The 16,422-nt window shown below is 57.1% G+C and overlaps 10 protein-coding genes across 10 annotated transcripts; 5 read left to right on the top strand and 5 right to left on the bottom strand.

Moving 5' to 3' along the window:
* Nucleotides 1–158: 158 nt before the first annotated feature.
* SCHCODRAFT_02622677 (rRNA processing protein RRP8) lies at nucleotides 159–1,680 on the top strand. Its single transcript, XM_003037981.2, has 5 exons — nucleotides 159–732; nucleotides 786–867; nucleotides 920–1,287; nucleotides 1,339–1,435; nucleotides 1,488–1,680. The coding sequence occupies exons 1-5, from the start codon at nucleotides 188–190 to the stop codon at nucleotides 1,617–1,619; spliced, it is 1,224 nt and encodes a 407-aa protein (XP_003038027.2). The 5' UTR covers nucleotides 159–187; the 3' UTR covers nucleotides 1,620–1,680.
* Nucleotides 1,681–2,659: 979 nt separating this feature from the next.
* On the bottom strand, nucleotides 2,660–3,019 carry SCHCODRAFT_02260304 (uncharacterized protein). The gene has a single exon (XM_050342219.1). It carries the CDS (start codon nucleotides 2,928–2,930, stop codon nucleotides 2,715–2,717), a length of 216 nt encoding a protein of 71 aa, XP_050200557.1. The 5' UTR covers nucleotides 2,931–3,019; the 3' UTR covers nucleotides 2,660–2,714.
* Nucleotides 3,020–3,022: 3 nt separating this feature from the next.
* Nucleotides 3,023–4,444, bottom strand: SCHCODRAFT_02622673 (PRTase-like protein). The gene is made up of 9 exons (XM_050345134.1): nucleotides 4,218–4,444; nucleotides 4,087–4,158; nucleotides 3,931–4,026; nucleotides 3,858–3,871; nucleotides 3,745–3,806; nucleotides 3,562–3,681; nucleotides 3,432–3,511; nucleotides 3,308–3,376; nucleotides 3,023–3,223 (listed from the first exon to the last, which is right to left on the bottom strand). Exons 1-9 carry the CDS (start codon nucleotides 4,305–4,307, stop codon nucleotides 3,191–3,193), a joined length of 636 nt encoding a protein of 211 aa, XP_050200556.1. The 5' UTR covers nucleotides 4,308–4,444; the 3' UTR covers nucleotides 3,023–3,190.
* A 161-nt stretch (nucleotides 4,445–4,605) lies between these two features.
* On the top strand, nucleotides 4,606–5,258 carry SCHCODRAFT_02622668 (uncharacterized protein). The gene has a single exon (XM_050345133.1). It carries the CDS (start codon nucleotides 4,679–4,681, stop codon nucleotides 5,150–5,152), a length of 474 nt encoding a protein of 157 aa, XP_050200555.1. The 5' UTR covers nucleotides 4,606–4,678; the 3' UTR covers nucleotides 5,153–5,258.
* Nucleotides 5,259–5,856: 598 nt separating this feature from the next.
* SCHCODRAFT_02499521 (riboflavin synthase domain-like protein) lies at nucleotides 5,857–7,982 on the top strand (the record flags this gene model as incomplete). Its single annotated transcript, XM_003037980.2, has 3 exons — nucleotides 5,857–7,306; nucleotides 7,357–7,448; nucleotides 7,509–7,982. The coding sequence occupies 3 exons, from the start codon at nucleotides 5,857–5,859 to the stop codon at nucleotides 7,980–7,982; spliced, it is 2,016 nt and encodes a 671-aa protein (XP_003038026.1).
* A 526-nt stretch (nucleotides 7,983–8,508) lies between these two features.
* Nucleotides 8,509–9,824, top strand: SCHCODRAFT_02622664 (uncharacterized protein). The gene is made up of 5 exons (XM_003037979.2): nucleotides 8,509–8,692; nucleotides 8,748–8,934; nucleotides 8,985–9,199; nucleotides 9,254–9,710; nucleotides 9,768–9,824. The coding sequence occupies exons 1-4, from the start codon at nucleotides 8,541–8,543 to the stop codon at nucleotides 9,450–9,452; spliced, it is 753 nt and encodes a 250-aa protein (XP_003038025.2). The 5' UTR covers nucleotides 8,509–8,540; the 3' UTR covers nucleotides 9,453–9,710; nucleotides 9,768–9,824.
* Nucleotides 9,456–12,179, bottom strand: SCHCODRAFT_02622657 (MFS general substrate transporter). The gene is made up of 16 exons (XM_050345132.1): nucleotides 11,860–12,179; nucleotides 11,756–11,805; nucleotides 11,672–11,698; nucleotides 11,555–11,616; nucleotides 11,433–11,498; nucleotides 11,286–11,375; nucleotides 11,134–11,234; nucleotides 11,043–11,081; nucleotides 10,717–10,993; nucleotides 10,620–10,649; nucleotides 10,532–10,565; nucleotides 10,399–10,486; nucleotides 10,291–10,345; nucleotides 10,191–10,241; nucleotides 9,768–10,140; nucleotides 9,456–9,710 (listed from the first exon to the last, which is right to left on the bottom strand). Exons 1-16 carry the CDS (start codon nucleotides 12,046–12,048, stop codon nucleotides 9,683–9,685), a joined length of 1,560 nt encoding a protein of 519 aa, XP_050200554.1. The 5' UTR covers nucleotides 12,049–12,179; the 3' UTR covers nucleotides 9,456–9,682.
* A 197-nt stretch (nucleotides 12,180–12,376) lies between these two features.
* Nucleotides 12,377–14,290, bottom strand: SCHCODRAFT_02622653 (thiolase). Its single transcript, XM_003036620.2, has 6 exons — nucleotides 14,019–14,290; nucleotides 13,603–13,967; nucleotides 13,097–13,551; nucleotides 12,851–13,043; nucleotides 12,689–12,800; nucleotides 12,377–12,638 (listed from the first exon to the last, which is right to left on the bottom strand). The coding sequence occupies exons 1-6, from the start codon at nucleotides 14,091–14,093 to the stop codon at nucleotides 12,600–12,602; spliced, it is 1,239 nt and encodes a 412-aa protein (XP_003036666.2). The 5' UTR covers nucleotides 14,094–14,290; the 3' UTR covers nucleotides 12,377–12,599.
* Nucleotides 14,291–14,326: 36 nt separating this feature from the next.
* SCHCODRAFT_02622648 (uncharacterized protein) lies at nucleotides 14,327–15,127 on the bottom strand. The gene is made up of 2 exons (XM_003036619.3): nucleotides 14,744–15,127; nucleotides 14,327–14,693 (listed from the first exon to the last, which is right to left on the bottom strand). Exons 1-2 carry the CDS (start codon nucleotides 15,114–15,116, stop codon nucleotides 14,368–14,370), a joined length of 699 nt encoding a protein of 232 aa, XP_003036665.1. The 5' UTR covers nucleotides 15,117–15,127; the 3' UTR covers nucleotides 14,327–14,367.
* A 138-nt stretch (nucleotides 15,128–15,265) lies between these two features.
* Nucleotides 15,266–16,417, top strand: SCHCODRAFT_02622646 (40S ribosomal protein S1). The gene is made up of 5 exons (XM_003037978.2): nucleotides 15,266–15,369; nucleotides 15,422–15,488; nucleotides 15,538–15,618; nucleotides 15,668–16,215; nucleotides 16,265–16,417. The coding sequence occupies exons 1-5, from the start codon at nucleotides 15,355–15,357 to the stop codon at nucleotides 16,322–16,324; spliced, it is 771 nt and encodes a 256-aa protein (XP_003038024.1). The 5' UTR covers nucleotides 15,266–15,354; the 3' UTR covers nucleotides 16,325–16,417.
* Nucleotides 16,418–16,422: the final 5 nt, after the last annotated feature.

Below are 16,422 nucleotides of genomic sequence, written 5' to 3'. Positions count from 1 at the left end.
CCTTGGTATACCCGTGTACAAAGCGAAGGAATAAGGCGAATTGCACTGGCTCGAACGCCATGAGTGGTCCAGCCAAGTTGAAGTTGATCTCGTGATTACTACCGATCAGATCATCCATCAGGCGCTTAGACCGGCGCATTACATCGTTGACGATCGCCTTTTCCAACACCAACACTGTCGCGTCCTCATGCCGCTATTCGACATCCCAGGCTGGTCTGTACCCAGCGAGCCTGTCTCCGAACTGTCTCCCAATACGAAGAAGCGCAAGCGACACTCCGATGCCAGCGAACCTCCCGCGAATCTCGACAAACTCGTGGAACACCTCAAAACAGCCGCCACGAACGATCCCACTACGAGCCCGCAAGCTCGTTCCTTCCTCGAGAAGCGCGCTCAGAAGAAGAGAGAGAAGAAGGCGAAAGCGCACGAAGCGAAGAAGGAGCGCATCTCCTTGCCCAAGCCGTTGCACAAGGCAACGCATGAGGAGGCGTCTACACGTCCTCACAAGAAGATGAAAAGTGCGCCTCCTGCAGATACACCCGATGCAGCTGTCGCTGAGGTAGCCTCTTCGTCTACGAAGCCCGCGAGCAGCAAAGGAAAGAACAAGCGCACGGCTCCCACACGCACCTCTCCCAAGCTGGACGCCGACGACGCACCCTCCGAAAGCTCCTCAAGTGGCTCTCTCACCACTCTGCAGAAAGCCATGCGGGACAGTCTCGACGGCGCTCGATTTAGGTATGATACACGTTGCGCGTCGCTGTATCCTCGCTTACTCGGTTGCGCCGCAGGCTAATCAACGAAACTTTGTACAAAAATGCCAGTGAACGCGCCAAAGGAATGATGCAGGAGGATCCTCGCATGTTTGAAGATGTGCGTGCTAAAACCTCCGAGTGCCTCTTGCTTACTGATGCTCGCGTACCAGTATCATGCAGGCTTCCGTCGTCAGGTCCAATCATGGCCGACGAACCCTGTGAACCACTACATCGCCACCCTCTCCCGTTATCCCCCACGCACCGTCATTGCAGATCTCGGCTGTGGTGACGGCGCCCTTGCTCGCGCTCTAGTGCCCAAGACCTTCACCGTATTGTCGTTCGACCTGGTGTCGGACGGTGGCTATGTCGTGGCGGCGGACACTTGCAGTCATGTACCGCTACCAGGCTCCGAGGGCACAGAAGGAGAGAAGTCTGCGGGGGAAGGTCAGGTTGTCGATGTGGTCGTCTGCGCCCTGAGCTTGATGAGTACGAACTGGCCGGGGTGCATCCGGGAAGCTTGGAGAATATTGAAGGAAGGGTACGCGCCTTTGTTCTTTCGTTGAGGTAGCGACGCTCACTCTTCATGCAGAGGGGAGCTGAAAGTTGCCGAAGTGACAAGTCGCTTTACGGATGTCGATCGTTTCATTGCCCTTCTGGGCGCCATAGGTTTCAAGCTGAAGTCCAAGGTACCCACCGTTATCTTCTGTCCTCAGTCGCGCGCTTATCAAGTTCATGCAGGACGAAAGCAACTCGCATTTCATGCTCTTCGAGTTCAAGAAGGTCGCGCGGAAGTGGAAGGCAGAGAAGGATTGGCAGGCTATCCTGACCAAAGGGGACCTATTGAAGCCGTGCGAATACAAGAGGAGATGATAGTAGCTGTTGAGTCGCAATGCCATCGCCCGCCGAGCGTTGCTCGTCATCTAAAGCTTCATCACGAGCGCGACGATGGTCAGTGTCACTGAATAGTCATTCAGTCGGCCCATTTACGCGGGTTTGGTGTCGTCGAATATGCCTGAAGGTTTTATGATCACCTTGTCTCATAACGTGCAACTCCCGTGGTCATTGCCCTGCTCGCTAAGATGACGCTACAGCCTGACCTGAGTAATGTACTCCCACCTCGCTGTGATAGGTGCGCTCTTCTTGTCTTCCGAACCACCAGCCTCCGAATTCACTGCTTTCCGAATGCACTGACACAGTTATCAGATTACATCGAGTATTCGGAAAACTGTGCAGATATGTGAGCGGCGTCTCTATTCCTGCGCCCGCTTGCTCCCTGTCTCCGAACATACGGACTTAGGGCGCAGGGAGGAAGAATAACATGAGAAGGACTTGCTCCGGTCGGCTATGTGCGGACGCTTGACGTCGCTTCGCCGGCGCAGGGGGAGCCGCAGCGCCCATGTCGGCTCGTCCTAACTAGAAGACACTCTCACGCCACCGTCTCCGAATTCCTCTACGTTCAGGCCATCGAGACTTACGCATCACCGCCTTTAGACCACGCGTGTTCACTCGATTCTTCCGAATGCATGGGCCCCATCCTCAGCGGTCGGTCTCACGAATGGGGGCGAGCGGGATAGCCGACATCGAGACCCGGCGAGCGCAAGTCCCAAGCAGGCCTCGACAACATTGCAGGGCGTCACGGGTCACAGTTGATGTTCTTGAGCTCAAGATCTTGCTTGGATGGCAGCGAGGCAGGCCGTCCCGGTCGAGTTTAACCTTACGCAGCTTCCTAGCCGCGGGGACCGCATTCCTTCATTATACGGGGAGCCGACACTGCTTCTCCTACGCCTCAACGTATGTCCCTCCATCGGCTGTCGTCGCGCCGCCACCGCAGGAGCAGGACCGCAAGCCATTGTAACTTTGTATGCGCAGCGAGCTCGCTGATCTCCTTGCACGGTTTGCGTCGAGAACGTATAGTTATTCCGAATACACCCTCCGTCGACGACTGTAAACCGCCCAGTTCAATTCCTAGCTACTCCTCAACGTATGTTTAGTGCGGCAATAGTGCCACCGCGATCTGCGTTCTATGCGGCGGGATTGAAGAGGCCGCAGTGAACGTTGCCGATACCGCTTGCAATGCGAAGCAATGGCCGCGCTGGGGATCGGGGGGAAGACGAGAGCTAATCGCGCTTTCAAGAATACCGCAGAGGACGGCATCCACCGTCCGCCACCCAGCCGGACCATCGGTAGACTGAGCAAGGCGGAGGAGCAGTTCGCAGCTGTGAACCCGCAGAGGCTTCGAGGTCTGAGTACTCAGAGTGTGGACTGACGTATCCGAGTCATGCGGGCGGCGCAGAGGGGCATTCCGAATGCATGTCCTATTCGTGCGTTGTACTGTACAACATCCTGAGTGCTCTATTAACCCGGTTTTAGTCTATGAGTACACTGGCATGCGTTGCCAGCGAAGCGGCAAAGTTAGACGAGGCCGTAGCTCGTGAATCCAATCAAGGGCGGACGGTGCTGAAGAGGCGGTCGCCCTGGAGGCACATTAGTCGATGCTTACTCGAATGCGGACGCGAATGGAAGGAAGAGCGGCGATGGGAATAGGTGGGGCTACTCACAGTGTCACCCAGACCGGGGCTAATAAGTCCGTTCTGCGTCAGGACGTCGTCCACGCCTGCGACCCAAACCTGGAAGTATTCTGCGGTCAGCGGAGTGGGTTAAGGCATGAGTGGTGTGTCGTACCTCAAGCTCAGGGTGTGCTGCCTTCACATTGTCAAGTCCCGCCTTAGAGGCGAGAACGCACAGCAGCTTGATGTTCTTGACTGGAGACACTATTAGCGGCTTGTTCGGATTGTCCTATACGAATACCCACCAGGAATACCCCAGTCCAAAAGCATGGAGAGGGCGGCGTTGGCAGTACCGCCGGTCGCGATTAGCGGATCCAGAAGGTAGACCAAGTCCACATTCGGCTTCGAAGGGAGCTTGGAATAGTCTGCGTATACAAAGAAGATCGTCAGCGCATGAGTGATTTGGGAATGGCAAGGGAACGGCTGACATTCGACGGGCTGGAGGGTGACCTTCTCGCGGAATATGCCCAGGTGGTACACGGGGGCGTCACTGAGTCCAGAGTTAGCCTACGGGAGGGCGTTCTGGCACGGGATTGCGTACGGGAATATGGAAATCTACAATTCGGAATGAGTGTGAGACGCGGGGTGGCACGAGCCGAAGTTCGCGCACGCACCAGTGCATCAGACATGCCCAGCCCCGCGCGCAGAATGGGCGTCAAGCCCACACGGGGCTTGATGATGGTTCCCGTGAAGGCGCTGATGGGCGTCTCCTGCGGGTCGCGTTAGGACACAAAGGTATTCGGAGTGGCGAGCGGTGGGCATAGACTCACGCCCTGGAAAGTAGCCTCCTCCAAGGACCTGGAAGCTTCTATCCCAAGAATGAAACTGATTTGTTTGATGCCCTAGTGCAGTCGAGTCCTGTGAGGGAAGATCGGGGCTGGTCGGTGGGGAGGGGACGCACCTCGCGGAAGTCCTTCGGCGAAGTGGTCGTGAGACGGAGCTTGGAAAGCTCAGCGCGGACGATGGGGTGGTCGATGACGGTGATAGACATTGTGGTGGCAAGAGGAAAGAAGGAAAAGGAGGAGAGGGAAGCGAGGCGGGTTTGCCTCGCACTATAAACGTGTACCGATGGATTCTGAGATGCCGCCTGGCGGACCCGGCACGATAAGGGTATCGCCGCGCCTAAACGAATGACCGTACGGGGATATCATCAATTATCGACCCGCTTTCCGAAAGGGGACTTACTCCGCACATGGCGCGGGCCGGTGATCGTTGGGAAGACGCCATGATCACGATTGAGCACGTCCGGATCGCGAGCCAGAAAAATATAAAGGTGTTACTCATGTCTCCGCTCCCCGTACTTCTCCTCCGCCCTCGCCCTTACCTATGGCGTCCACGCCGTCGACGATGTACTCCAGTTTCATGTCTGGCGTAAACACCCCCCTCTCGTCGACGGGCACCCTCACCACGCCCCCGTCCCCCAAGTTTTCAAACATCCACGGCGCCGTTCATCAGAACGTCCTCTACGGCAATCCTCGTATTGAGCCCTCTCATATCATAGAATATGTTGCGTCTCGCAAGGCCAACACCTCCGCTGTCTACATCTACGATGTGTCGGAGCAAGCGGGCTTTGGTACGCTTACCAAGGAGTGGACGCAGTCTCTAGAGAAGACTGCTCCCGCGATCGACGTCCAGACGAGGGCAGGCGCGGGTTTGAGCCTCATCGGTCGCCTGTCTCAAGGCACGAGCCATGACACGGGTGCTGTCCTCACCGCCTACACGACCCCGGCGGGTTTGGCCACGATGGCTCCGTCCCTCGCCCACCTCCCTCCTGCTTCTGCAGCCAGCCGCCTGGTCCTGCAGGTGAGCATTACATCACCGATCGATGCTCAATAGCTGATCCCCCATAGGTTCCTAACGTCTCCACCGTTGGCGAGACCTTCGCCCTGTCCCCGACGCTGGCGTCGCTCTCGGCAACTCTACCCCTGCTTCCAGACAACGTCGCCGTGCTGCTGTCCTCCACGCCGCAGCAAGCAGTCGATTTCGCAGCGATCGCGTACAAGCTTCCCGCTCAGCATGTCGTCCACATCTTCGACCAGTACTCTTCGAGCCGCGAGTATGGTCACTCTGTCCACCCACTGTCTGCGGCGACAGAGGAGGGGACTGTGCAGGATGTTCTCGACAAGGCCGGATACTCGTTCTTCGAGTACAGTGGTGACAGCGCTGCGCAGACTGTCCTCGTCGCCCCCAACGGACCTCTAGCTCTCGCCGTCAAGGCCATTGCCAAGTCTGCAGGCCTTGGCGTTCTCGTCGTCAACGTTCTCCGCCCCTGGGACGAGGCCGCGCTCCGCGCCGCCCTCCCACAGACTGCGAAGAACCTCGTCGTCTTCGACGATGTCCCGGTGGCGTCTGCGCAGGGGCCGTTGTTCACGGATGTGTTCGGGAGTGTCCTCGGCGCGGGCATCAAGGTCGAGACCCACCGTGTGACCCCGGCACTCACGCAGGAGTACCTGAACAATCCGGCTGCCCTTTCGGAGTACCTTGCCAGCGTTGCGCCATCCCATGCTCTTCAGTCGACATCCGATCTCGCGAAGAAGCTCATGTTCTTCGGCGCGCCGAACTCCGTCCTCATGACGCTTCCGCGGCTCGTCGAGGACATGTTCGCGACCCACAAGTCCATCGAGGCTCGCCAGCTCACAGACTACGACGTCTTCTCGAAGAAGGGTGGCATCAGCTTGGACCGCATTGTTCTGTCGAAGTCCTTGACCGACCTTGTTCCCATCTCTGTGTCGGTTCCTCTCGTGACGGAGCCCCAGGGCCAGGCCGACTTCATCGCCATCCTTGACCAGACGCTGCTCAAGGGTCACAAGGTCCTCGCATATGCCAAGCCTGGCGCCGCCGTCCTCGTCGTCAGCAGCTGGAACCCCGAGGAGCTCCTCGCCAACCTTCCGCCCGAGTCAGCTGAGGTCGCCGTTGCGCGCCAGCTTCGTGTGTTCACCATCAATGCGAAGGACATCGCCGGCAAGATCGCCGGTGCTGCGGGTCCTGCTCATGATGCCGTTCAGAACGTCGTTGCCCACCTCGCCTTCCTTCGTCTGTACCTCGGTAACAACGCGACCGAGGACCTTGTTGTGAAGGCTGCCCGTGCAGTCTACGACGAGGCCATCCAAGGCTTCCCTCTCAGCAAGATTGGTGCTCATGCGTGGGCTGGTCTGCAGGAGGCGTATGTCGCCACGCCGGAGGCAACAGAGGCGCAGGCCGCTCCTCTGCGTCCGTTCGAGGTCAACGCAATCGCTGTCGAGGCCGAGGACGGCGAGACGGTCGTCAACGGCACGCACCTGTCTTCGTGGCATGACGCCGCTAAGCACCTGCTCTTCCCTTCCGTCTACGCTCCCGAGGCCGAGCCCTCCGATGAGCTGTACCCCCAGATCCCCGAGTTGCGCCCCGAGATCCCCGACCGCACCTTCCTCGTCACCTGCACGGTCAACCGCCGGCTGACGCCGCTCGACTACGACCGCAACGTCTTCCACCTCGAGTTTGACACCAGCGGCACGGGTCTCAAGTACGAGATTGGCGAGGCGCTCGGCGTGCACGGGTGGAACGACGAGCAGGAGGTCCTCGACTTCTGCAACTGGTACGGTGTGGACCCGAACGCGCTGGTCACCATCCCCGTCAGCGCGGACGGCGACCAGCTGCACACGCGCACGGTCTTCCAGGCGTTGCAGCAGCAAATTGATCTCTTCGGCCGTCCGGGCAAGTCTTTCTACACCGACGTCGCCGACTACGCCACGAGCCCGGTCGAGAAGTACGCGCTCAAGTTCATCGGCTCGGCGGAGGGTGTGTCGACGTTCAAGAAGCTTAACGAGAAGGACACGGTGACGTTCGCGGATGTCCTGCGCATGTACCCGTCGGCGAAGCCGCCCATCGAGGTGCTCTGCACCCTTGTTGGCGACATCAAGCCTCGTCACTACTCGATTGCGAGCGCGCAGGCCGTCGTCGGCGATAGTGTGCACCTGCTCGTTGTCACTGTTGACTGGGTCACTCCGAGCGGTACGTGCATTGGCAAATTGCTCGAGAACACGCACTGATCACTGTTGTAGGCACTCCTCGTCTTGGCCAGTGCACTCGCTACTTGTCGGGCCTGAAGATTGGGCAGAAGGTCACCGTGTCCATCAAGCCCTCCGTTATGAAGGTACGCGAGCGTTCCCATGTTTGCTGGCGTCCATCACTCACGCACTTGCCTCTCACGCAGCTCCCTCCCTCCAACATGCAGCCTCTTATCATGGCCGGTCTCGGCACCGGTGCTGCCCCCTTCCGCGCCTTCCTCCAGTACCGCGCGATGCTTGCCAGCAAGGGCGAGCCCATCGGCCCCGTCTACTACTACTTCGGCTCGCGCCACCGGCACCAGGAGTACCTCTACGGGGAGGAGATCGAGGCGTGGATCATGGATGGCATCGTCTCCCGTGCGGGCCTCGCGTTCTCGCGCGACGGGCCGAAGAAGGTGTATATCCAGCACAAGATGCTCGAGGACGCGGAGGACCTCGCGCGCATGCTCACCGAGCAGGAGGGTGTGTTCTACCTGTGCGGGCCGACGTGGCCGGTACCCGACGTCTACAACGCGCTCGTTGGCGCGATGGTCAAGAACGGCGGGCACACGGAGGAGTCCGCGGGTCAGTACCTCGAGGACTTGAAGGAGCTCGAGCGCTACGTGCTCGAGGTGTACTAGTCGTCTTTATCTTTCGTTGTGTGACATACCATCTTTATAGGTTTTGTATAGGCTGTAGCAAGCTATCCTGACATAGACTCCGTCCATTTTATCTACTACATATGCATGTATCCTATCACTCACTGCAACTATCTGGCGTTGAAGCGCATTGTATCTCAATTGGCCGGTTCGTCCGTTCGGGTAAAGCTCAATTGCGCCGTTCTATGCATGGATAAAGAATCCTGACTTGACACAAAATATTCACCGGGTCCAGGGCCTGTAGCCGCAGCTGCTTTCGCTTAGCTGTACAAAGTCACTGCGTTGACCTGCTAGAGTCACCTCTGTGCACGCACGTCGGCCCTGCGAGTCAACAGAGACTCACAGCAAGGGAACTGCGACCGGCTCCGTTGATCATGGTGGTCGAACAATAGGAATCACGGAACGCCACAAAAATGTCGAACAGCCCCCACGAGGCCCGTCCGAATGGGGTTAGCATTTCTGTATATATAGTTGGCAGTTTGTCGTCCTGCCGCCCAGCATCCCCCTCGTCCAACTGAACTGCTTACCACTACCACCGCCATGAAATCGCCCACAGGAAAGTCGCCAACACGCTCAAACGTGCCGCCAGGCTTCAGGCCAACGCCGAAGCCGAAACACGACATCGAGCACATGACAGATGTCCGTGAGCTCAACGATCTCTACAACTTCAACCAACGCATACTTTCTTCTCCGTGTGTAGCCTCATGTCGTGAGGGGGACGAAAGCTGACCATGATCTGCATGTTAGGGACGCATCCACATCCTCATACTTCCCCAGGATATCCGCCGAACAGCTGGCGATCAAGTCCCGCCTAGTCGACCTGCAGGGCGTGGAGGCTATCAACGCTAGCCTCATGCGCACCAGCATACGCAATGACGAACTCGACGTGACGTCGCGCGCCATTGAAGCGAAGCGCAAGGCCATTTCCCGATTTGTACGTCGCGCACACTGGGATATGGAGCTACTAATCATTACCCATCGCAGGCCAACAATCATGAGTCCTCTTCGTCTTCGCATAGTCGCAAGGGTATCGCCACCATGGACTTCGATGAAGCTGCAGAGCTACAGCGTCAAGCACATGCGGCCGAAGCTCAGCGCCAACAAGAAGCGCAGGCCAGAAGGGAACGCATGGGCGCGCCACCCAGGAGGGATGAAATCTTGACGAAGAAGGAGCGCGAGGCGCGAATATGGGCGTTCATGTGCGTCTTGTCATTGACCGTGTCTTCCCTTTATCTGATAGTTCACCGTTGCAGGAACCACAAACCCACTGACTCCGATCTTGAAGACGATTCAGACTACGACTCAGAAGACGAAGACCCCGCCACCTGGTTCGACGACGATGAGGACAATGGCGTAAAGGGTCAGACCATCGTCGAGCCCGACGAAGAAGATTGGACCGATATCATCCGCGTCGATACCCAGAGGATGAACTATAATATCATCGAGCATTGAAGTCCGCCGTCTATCGAACATGTAATTCAAGTGTACAGTATGTATATTACGACTGCAAGCCTCCCAACCCCCCTTGACAACTTGCGTCCAGTGCGCACGCCGATCACAGTACGTGTGCGGACGCCAGGCTCATCGCGACACGCAGGGCAACCCGAGCCTAAACGAGGCCACCCCACGCTGACTGTGCACCTTACGCGTGCTCTCAATCACGCACACGTTCGCCTCGCGCATCAAGGCGTGTAGACGAAGTACGGGTTACTGCGAGGTATATGCCGTCAGCGTTCCCCGCGCACAGCCTGGAGAAACTTGACTCACTTCTTGTCGGTCAGGTCCGCAAATGCATGTCGCTCGCGCTCGCGTTGCATATCGGCGTCCGTCCAGCCGTTCTGCGCCTGGAGTGCCACCAGCGCCTCCTTTCGGCGCGTATTCATCCGCAAGTTGATCGCTCGAATCGTCAACGCGATGACGAGACTGCCGGAGAGGAGGACAAGGATGGCGATTTTGCCTGGGATATAGTCGGGCGCGTCCTTGGCGAGGAAGATCTCCGTGCCAATGATGTTTCCAGCGCTGAAGGAGAAGAGGGTCATTGCGTTCACTGTACTCTTTTTGGTGTGACCGCTGGTGTTACTCGCATTGTAAGAGTAGATGGCTGCCAAGGCGCTACCGTAGGTGCCCGTGAGGTATATACCTGTTTGAATATCAATCAGGAGTGTCGAGGACAAGTGATGCTTGACCAACCGAATAGAAGGGCGCCCTTCTCGCCTGACTTGTTCAAGCCGACCAGGATTGCTTCCAGAGATCAGGTCGGGCGGTAAAAGCAAGGAAGTGGTCTGCTTACCAGCACCAATGATTGTGGGGATTACGGAAATGACAACGGGAAGCATGCGCTCTTTCTGATGAGTGGCATTAGAAAATTTCCTCTCTGTCATGAACGGGTGTCCTTTACCTTCTTGTCCGAGTACCAGCCGCACAAAATAGTAAACACGATCTGCGCGACACCCGAGGGCGTGGACAATATCAAGGCTTGCTTCGACCTGTTGTCGTTTAGCAAGCGTCCTTCAAACAGCAGTTGCACTCACGTATAACCGAAGTTCTTGATGATGAGATTGCTGACTGGGAAAGAAAGTCTCCTGAGCATCGGGGACAGGTATGAGCACCTATACTCACAGTTGCTCAGGCCGCCGTTAGGTATGGCCGCTAGGGGTAAGAGCGTCAGAAAGTTGTTTTGCCACAGAAGAACAGCCTTTCGACACCGAGTACTCACTGACGAGGGTCAGCAGGACAATAAGCCAGGTACGAACGTCCGTGACGGCTTCCCGCATCTGCGAGCGTTTGAGCTTGTGGTTCTCCGTGCCGACCTGGTCGTCGCGGACGCGCTCCAGCGCTGCGATGCGCTCCTCGGGTGTCAGGAACCAGGCATGCACGGGCGAATCGGGCATCCAGATGAGCACGCAGACGCCAACTACGATGGCCAGGCCGCCTAGTAGTAGGTAGATTATTTGGTACGGCGCGAGGACGTGTCCTTTGTCGAACGAAATGCCCTGACAGCAGATTAAGCATGTGCCCCGCTGTAGTACGACAGCGACTCACATATGCCACAAATCCCCCAAAAATCTGGGTCAGGCCGTTCTGGAGGCGAATTAGAGGGGCAGACGGGAGTGCAAAGTACGGGAGGCCTTACCATAACGTAGAACCAGGAGATGCGTGTGGCTTGTTCATTCTTCTTGTAGAACATGGAGATGATGAGGATGAGGATGGGCGCTACGCAGCTTTCCAGCATGCCTGTCATTGTTAGTCCCGGTGCCTCGTGATACCGAATTGACGTTGCCGTACCTAGGAGAATACGCAAAGCGAAGATCGCGCCAAAGGAGGTGCCGGCGGCATGCAGCATTAGGACTACGCCCCATAGTACAACGTTCGCGCCTATATTAGTTCAGGACCACGGCAGCACGGGGTAGATGCACAAGTAGCGGTCCTCACCCAGGTACTTGGCGACGCGGAGCTTTTGCGATATGTAGACGGTGGGGAACTCCCATATGAGAAAACCTGTGTGGTGCTCAGTTAGCGCGCCGCAGCGCCTCCGCATGCCGCGTCTGCCGCACCCAGATAGAAGCCCATTGACACTAGGTTGTACTTCTGGCCAGTTATGGGAAAGCCCATGATGCTGCCGTCACCACTGGCGTCAGTATCTGCCCGGGAAGCACGAGAGGCGCACATACCTGGCGTAGTTTAGCGACGTCTTATCGCTACGGAGGTCGGTGAGCCGATGGGCGAAGAAGTGCCGACGCTCTCAAACGACGCACAGGTACTGGGTGAAGTAGACCGCGGCGCAGAGGGGAGGGATCGTAAGATCCTGTGGAAAATACGTGAGCGATGAAGGCCCGGCCAGGGGGTGGCGACAACGTACCAGCTTCCGCCTAAGCCTCGCATTGTATTCCTCGGTGAACTGGACGGTTCTCTCCTTGCCAACGAGCTTGAGTGCTTCGTCGCCCACAGACAAGTCGACGCCGTCGTTGAAGCTGTCGCCAGTGCGTTTCTCGGAGTCTTGAATAGAATACTTGCTCTCGTCGATGGATGGTTCCGACGTTCTGTCCATGCTGATGGTGGGCGAGAGTCGAGAAGGAAGAGAGCTTGTAGATGGGTCCCGATCTGCCCGGATGCCAGCTGCGCTTGCTCTTATATATGTCGCTGGGTCTTATCGTGCATGCACAAAGCGTGGCCTCTGTCGCATGACAGCGGTAGTTCAATGAAAAGTCTGTGAGAGAAGAAGCGCGCGCGGCGACAGCAAACCTTCATTCTTTGGGCACCCCGCTCCAGTGAACGTTGCAACTGATTACGACCTGGACTAGGGCATAGGTATGTCACCAGCAATTCAGTATAGCAAGCATCCCTCCTCGTGAGACGGGCGCAACACTCTGGGTAAACGGCAGTTCAAACAAGCTTTTCATTCGATCCGATGATCCTTACTTGTACAGAGAACATTGTACGCGAGGTGCCTTGTGCCGTTCTTTTGACGCGCCTAACAGAGCTTGATGCACGAAGCCCGCAGGCACCCTCGAAAGGTTCATGTTGAACACCGATCCAAATTATGCAGTATGTTGGGGAGATCTAGTGTTGGCGTGTACAGAGCAATGTGAAAGCACTATGTTACAATTTCTGAATAACGATGGCAGACGCCGCTCCTCCCTGTTGCGGCGCGTCAGTATGAAGCTGTCAGGAGAACCGGGGATTCGTACCCCGTTGCAGACACCAGCAGCGCCGTACTGGCCAGACTGGAGTGCGTGGACCAACGAGACGATGATCCGCGCACCAGAGTTACCGATAGCATGACCGAGCGCAACGGCACCGCTGGGAGGCTATCAGTATGGTATAGAGATGGTCAGATAGCCCTCACGTACCCATTGACGTTGATCTTTGCAGGATCGACCTTGAGGACCTTCTCAACTATCCTAACGACAACGGAGAAAGCCTCGTTGACTTCCCAGAGAGCTATGTCGTCCACCGCAAGCCCAGCCTTCTTCAGGGCAAGCGGCACGGCAACAGTGGGTGCCTCAGGGAAGTCGATGGGATCAACACCGGCGTCCGCGTAGGCTTTGAAGGAACTCAGCCGTGTACCACGGGCCTAATAAACATAGTCGACTTACAGACGACCTTAGCCAAAGGCTTCAGGCCAAGCTCCTTCGCCTTCTCCGCCGACATGAGGATGAGTGCGGACGCGCCATCGTTCAAGGGGGAAGAGTTAGCAGCAGTGATGCCACCATCCTTCTTGAAAGCAGAGCGAAGCGTAGGGACCTTCTCGTAGATGATGCGCTTGTACTCCTCGTCCTCGTTCACCACGGTGTCGCCCTTCTTGCCCTTGACAGTTACCGGAGCGATCTCCGCTTTGAACGCGCCATCCTTCCATGCGCGCTCTGCGCGGCGGTAGGACTCAATGCAGTGCTCGTCCATCGACTGGCGGGTGATGCCGTGCTTCTCGGCCGCGCGCTCGCCACAGTGACCCATGGAGAAGTCGTGGTACACGTCCCACAGCCCATCCTTCTCAAGCGAGTCCTGGGCAGTGAACTTGCCGAAGGCAGGGTTCTGGCGAGGCAAGAGGAACCTACAGAAAAGTCAGATCTGGCACATCGGTGAATCGAATGGGCCGACTCACGGTGCGTTGCTCATCGATTCCATACCGCCGGCCGCTACAACGCTCTTGTCGCCGGACTGAATAGCTTGGGCCGCGAGGATGACAGACTTCATGCCGCTCGCGCAGACCTTGTTGATGGTTGTCGCATCCGAGCTAGTCTTCATGCCCGCGCCAAGTGCGACCTGACGAGCAGGCGACTGGCCGACGCCAGCCTGCACAACGTTGCCAAAGTAGAGCTCCTCAACAACGGCAGGGTCGACCTTGGAGGTCTCGAAGGCATGCTTGAGGGCGACAACACCGAGTTGGGGGGCGGTGACCGTCTTAAGGACACCATTGATCGAGCCAACCGGCGTGCGCGATGCGGCAACGATGACAGCTTCGTGGACCTGTCGGGACGCGTCAATGGGCGCAAGCTACAGCTGAAGCAGAACACGCACCATGGTGCGCGTAAAAAGGGAGGTGAAGGGACGAGACGAGGTGCGGAGGACACGCGCTCTTGCAAGGAGGACCATTGGATATATATATCCCTTATTTCAAGTGATCCGATAAGATAATTCGTCGCCCTCGTACGATTGGCTTGAATCAAGCTTGGATGCGATCCTAACGGCGGTCAATCCTTACCACACACAACGGCAGTGGACGTCGTTTGTCGAGAGCTGACGGTCTGGGAGACACGTTTAAATCCCCGCCGCTGCCCCGCACGTCACCGGCAGGATCAAGCTCAGCAACCGAGGTCGCATGACATGGCAATCGCACATGATTCTCGTTGGGGACGATGGCATAGGTTTACAAAATCTCCGTACGATGCTGTAAGTTTACGATGCTACTCAACAACATGAACCAAGCCTCAAGGGTCCGCTTGAGGCGTCGCTCACGCGAGCCTCCATCATCATATTGCATCTCCGACATGATCTCGCTGAGTGCAGTGGCCGTTTCGCATGGATGAATGTACCAACATGGCGTACCAAGGACGGGATGGTCTCCTTGGGAGAGTAGGGGGAAGGCTGACGCCGACGGTGTAATGGCGAAGGAGTTGCGTGTAGTCGCGTCGAATGCAGATGGTCGGAATAGAGACGTGCGAATCAAGTCGTCGACGCGGAGAGGGCTGCCGCCTGAGGGTACATTAGACTTTACCTTCCGCTACAACGTTTCTCGGGCTTACGAGCGTCGTGCAGAGAGAAGTAAAAAGCGGGGACTTGGAATCCGGGAGTGTACACAACATATTGTTGGCAGTTTAAAGGCTCTTTAGTGGTCGACCGAGGTGCCGCAGCTTCATCCTCCAACTCAGCCACTACTTCATCCCAGGACTCCGTGACAGGGGCATCTCCAACAGATATAGCCTCCATTTCAGCAGTCGCGAATGGCTCGGAGGGGTCGTGCAAGGCGAATTCTGTAGTTGTTCGGGCAAGGTAGCCGACCGAAGTTTGGTAAGGACTTGAATAAGCATTCCATTGCCAACCGCAGATCCCTCGGTCAGTCGGTCGGGCTGACACGTAAGATTGACAAGCAGTATCGAAATCCTCGCGGGAGAACATGCAGACTATTGATGACCATTTACACAAGGACAGAGGAGGTTTCCATCATGCAACTGATTCGGCACTTGCCGTCAGCAACTGCAGTCAGCCACAAGGGCACCTGATGCCACGTGATGCGGACTTCGGCCCTCACCGATCCATCGACGCCGTCGCTGCGTCCAAAGCCTTGCCAGTCGTCGCGGCACCATCAAGTTTTGCGGTCAAGACTTTTCCGCAAAACACACTCCATTGACCCAACATGGCCGTTGGCAAGGTCAGCGCGCCGCCCGATATGTGGTCGGGAAATGTCCTGACAACCTCACCAGAACAAGCGCCTGTCTAAGGGCAAGAAGGGTATCAAGAAAAAGGTCGTCGACCCCTTGACGCGCAAGGGTACGCTCCCCTTCCATCCTGCTCATTTTCGTCTGCTGACTGTGCGCAGAGTGGTACGATATCAAGGCCCCGTCAATCTTCGAGGTCCGGAATGTTGGCAAGACTATTGTCAACCGGTCTCAGGGCTTGAGTGCGTGCCGATGCCGTATTCGCCTGGCCTATGCTGATTGAAGCTACAGAAAACGCGAACGACTCCCTCAAGGGCCGTATCGTTGAGGTGTCGCTGGCTGATCTCAACAAGGACGAGGAGCAGTCCTTCCGCAAGATCAAGCTACGGGTGGACGAGGTTCAGGGCAAGAACTGCCTTACCAACTTCCACGGCATGGACTTCACGTCCGACAAGCTCCGTTCCCTTGTCCGCAAGTGGCAAACCCTCATTGAGGCCCACGTCGACGTCAAGACGACTGACGGCTACCTCCTCCGCCTCTTCGCCATCGGCTTCACGAAGCGCAGACCGACGCAGGTTCGCAAGACGACCTACGCCCAGTCTTCGCAGGTGCGGGAGATCCGGAAGAAGATGTTCGAGATCATGACGCGCGAGGCGACGAGCTGCGACCTCAAGGAGCTCGTGCAGAAGTTCGTTCCGGAGGCGATCGGTCGCGAGATCGAGAAGGCGTCGCGGAGCATCTACCCCCTCCAAAACGTCTACGTGCGGAAGGCCAAGATCCTGAAGGCGCCCAAGTTCGACGTCTCCAAGCTCATGGAGCTGCACGGCGAGTCGACGGACGTAAGTAGATCGCTTGCAATGTCGAGGCATATCGCTGACTTTCGCACAGGAGACTGGCACGAAGATCGCGAAGGACTTCAAGGAGCCGGAGATCCTCGAGTCTGTATAGGTTCTTTGCGCACCTTCCCCTACTGTATATCCTCTATGCTACCTCTATGTTGTGCTATGAAGGGACACGCAATTATGAACCATGCGAACACCATCGTT

The sequence above is a fragment of the Schizophyllum commune genome (assembly GCF_000143185.2).
Source record: "Schizophyllum commune H4-8 unplaced genomic scaffold SCHCOscaffold_5, whole genome shotgun sequence".
Lineage (NCBI taxonomy): Eukaryota > Fungi > Basidiomycota > Agaricomycetes > Agaricales > Schizophyllaceae > Schizophyllum > Schizophyllum commune.
Note: the sequence above shows the minus strand (reverse complement) of the source record. Positions and strands in the feature narration are given on the sequence as shown.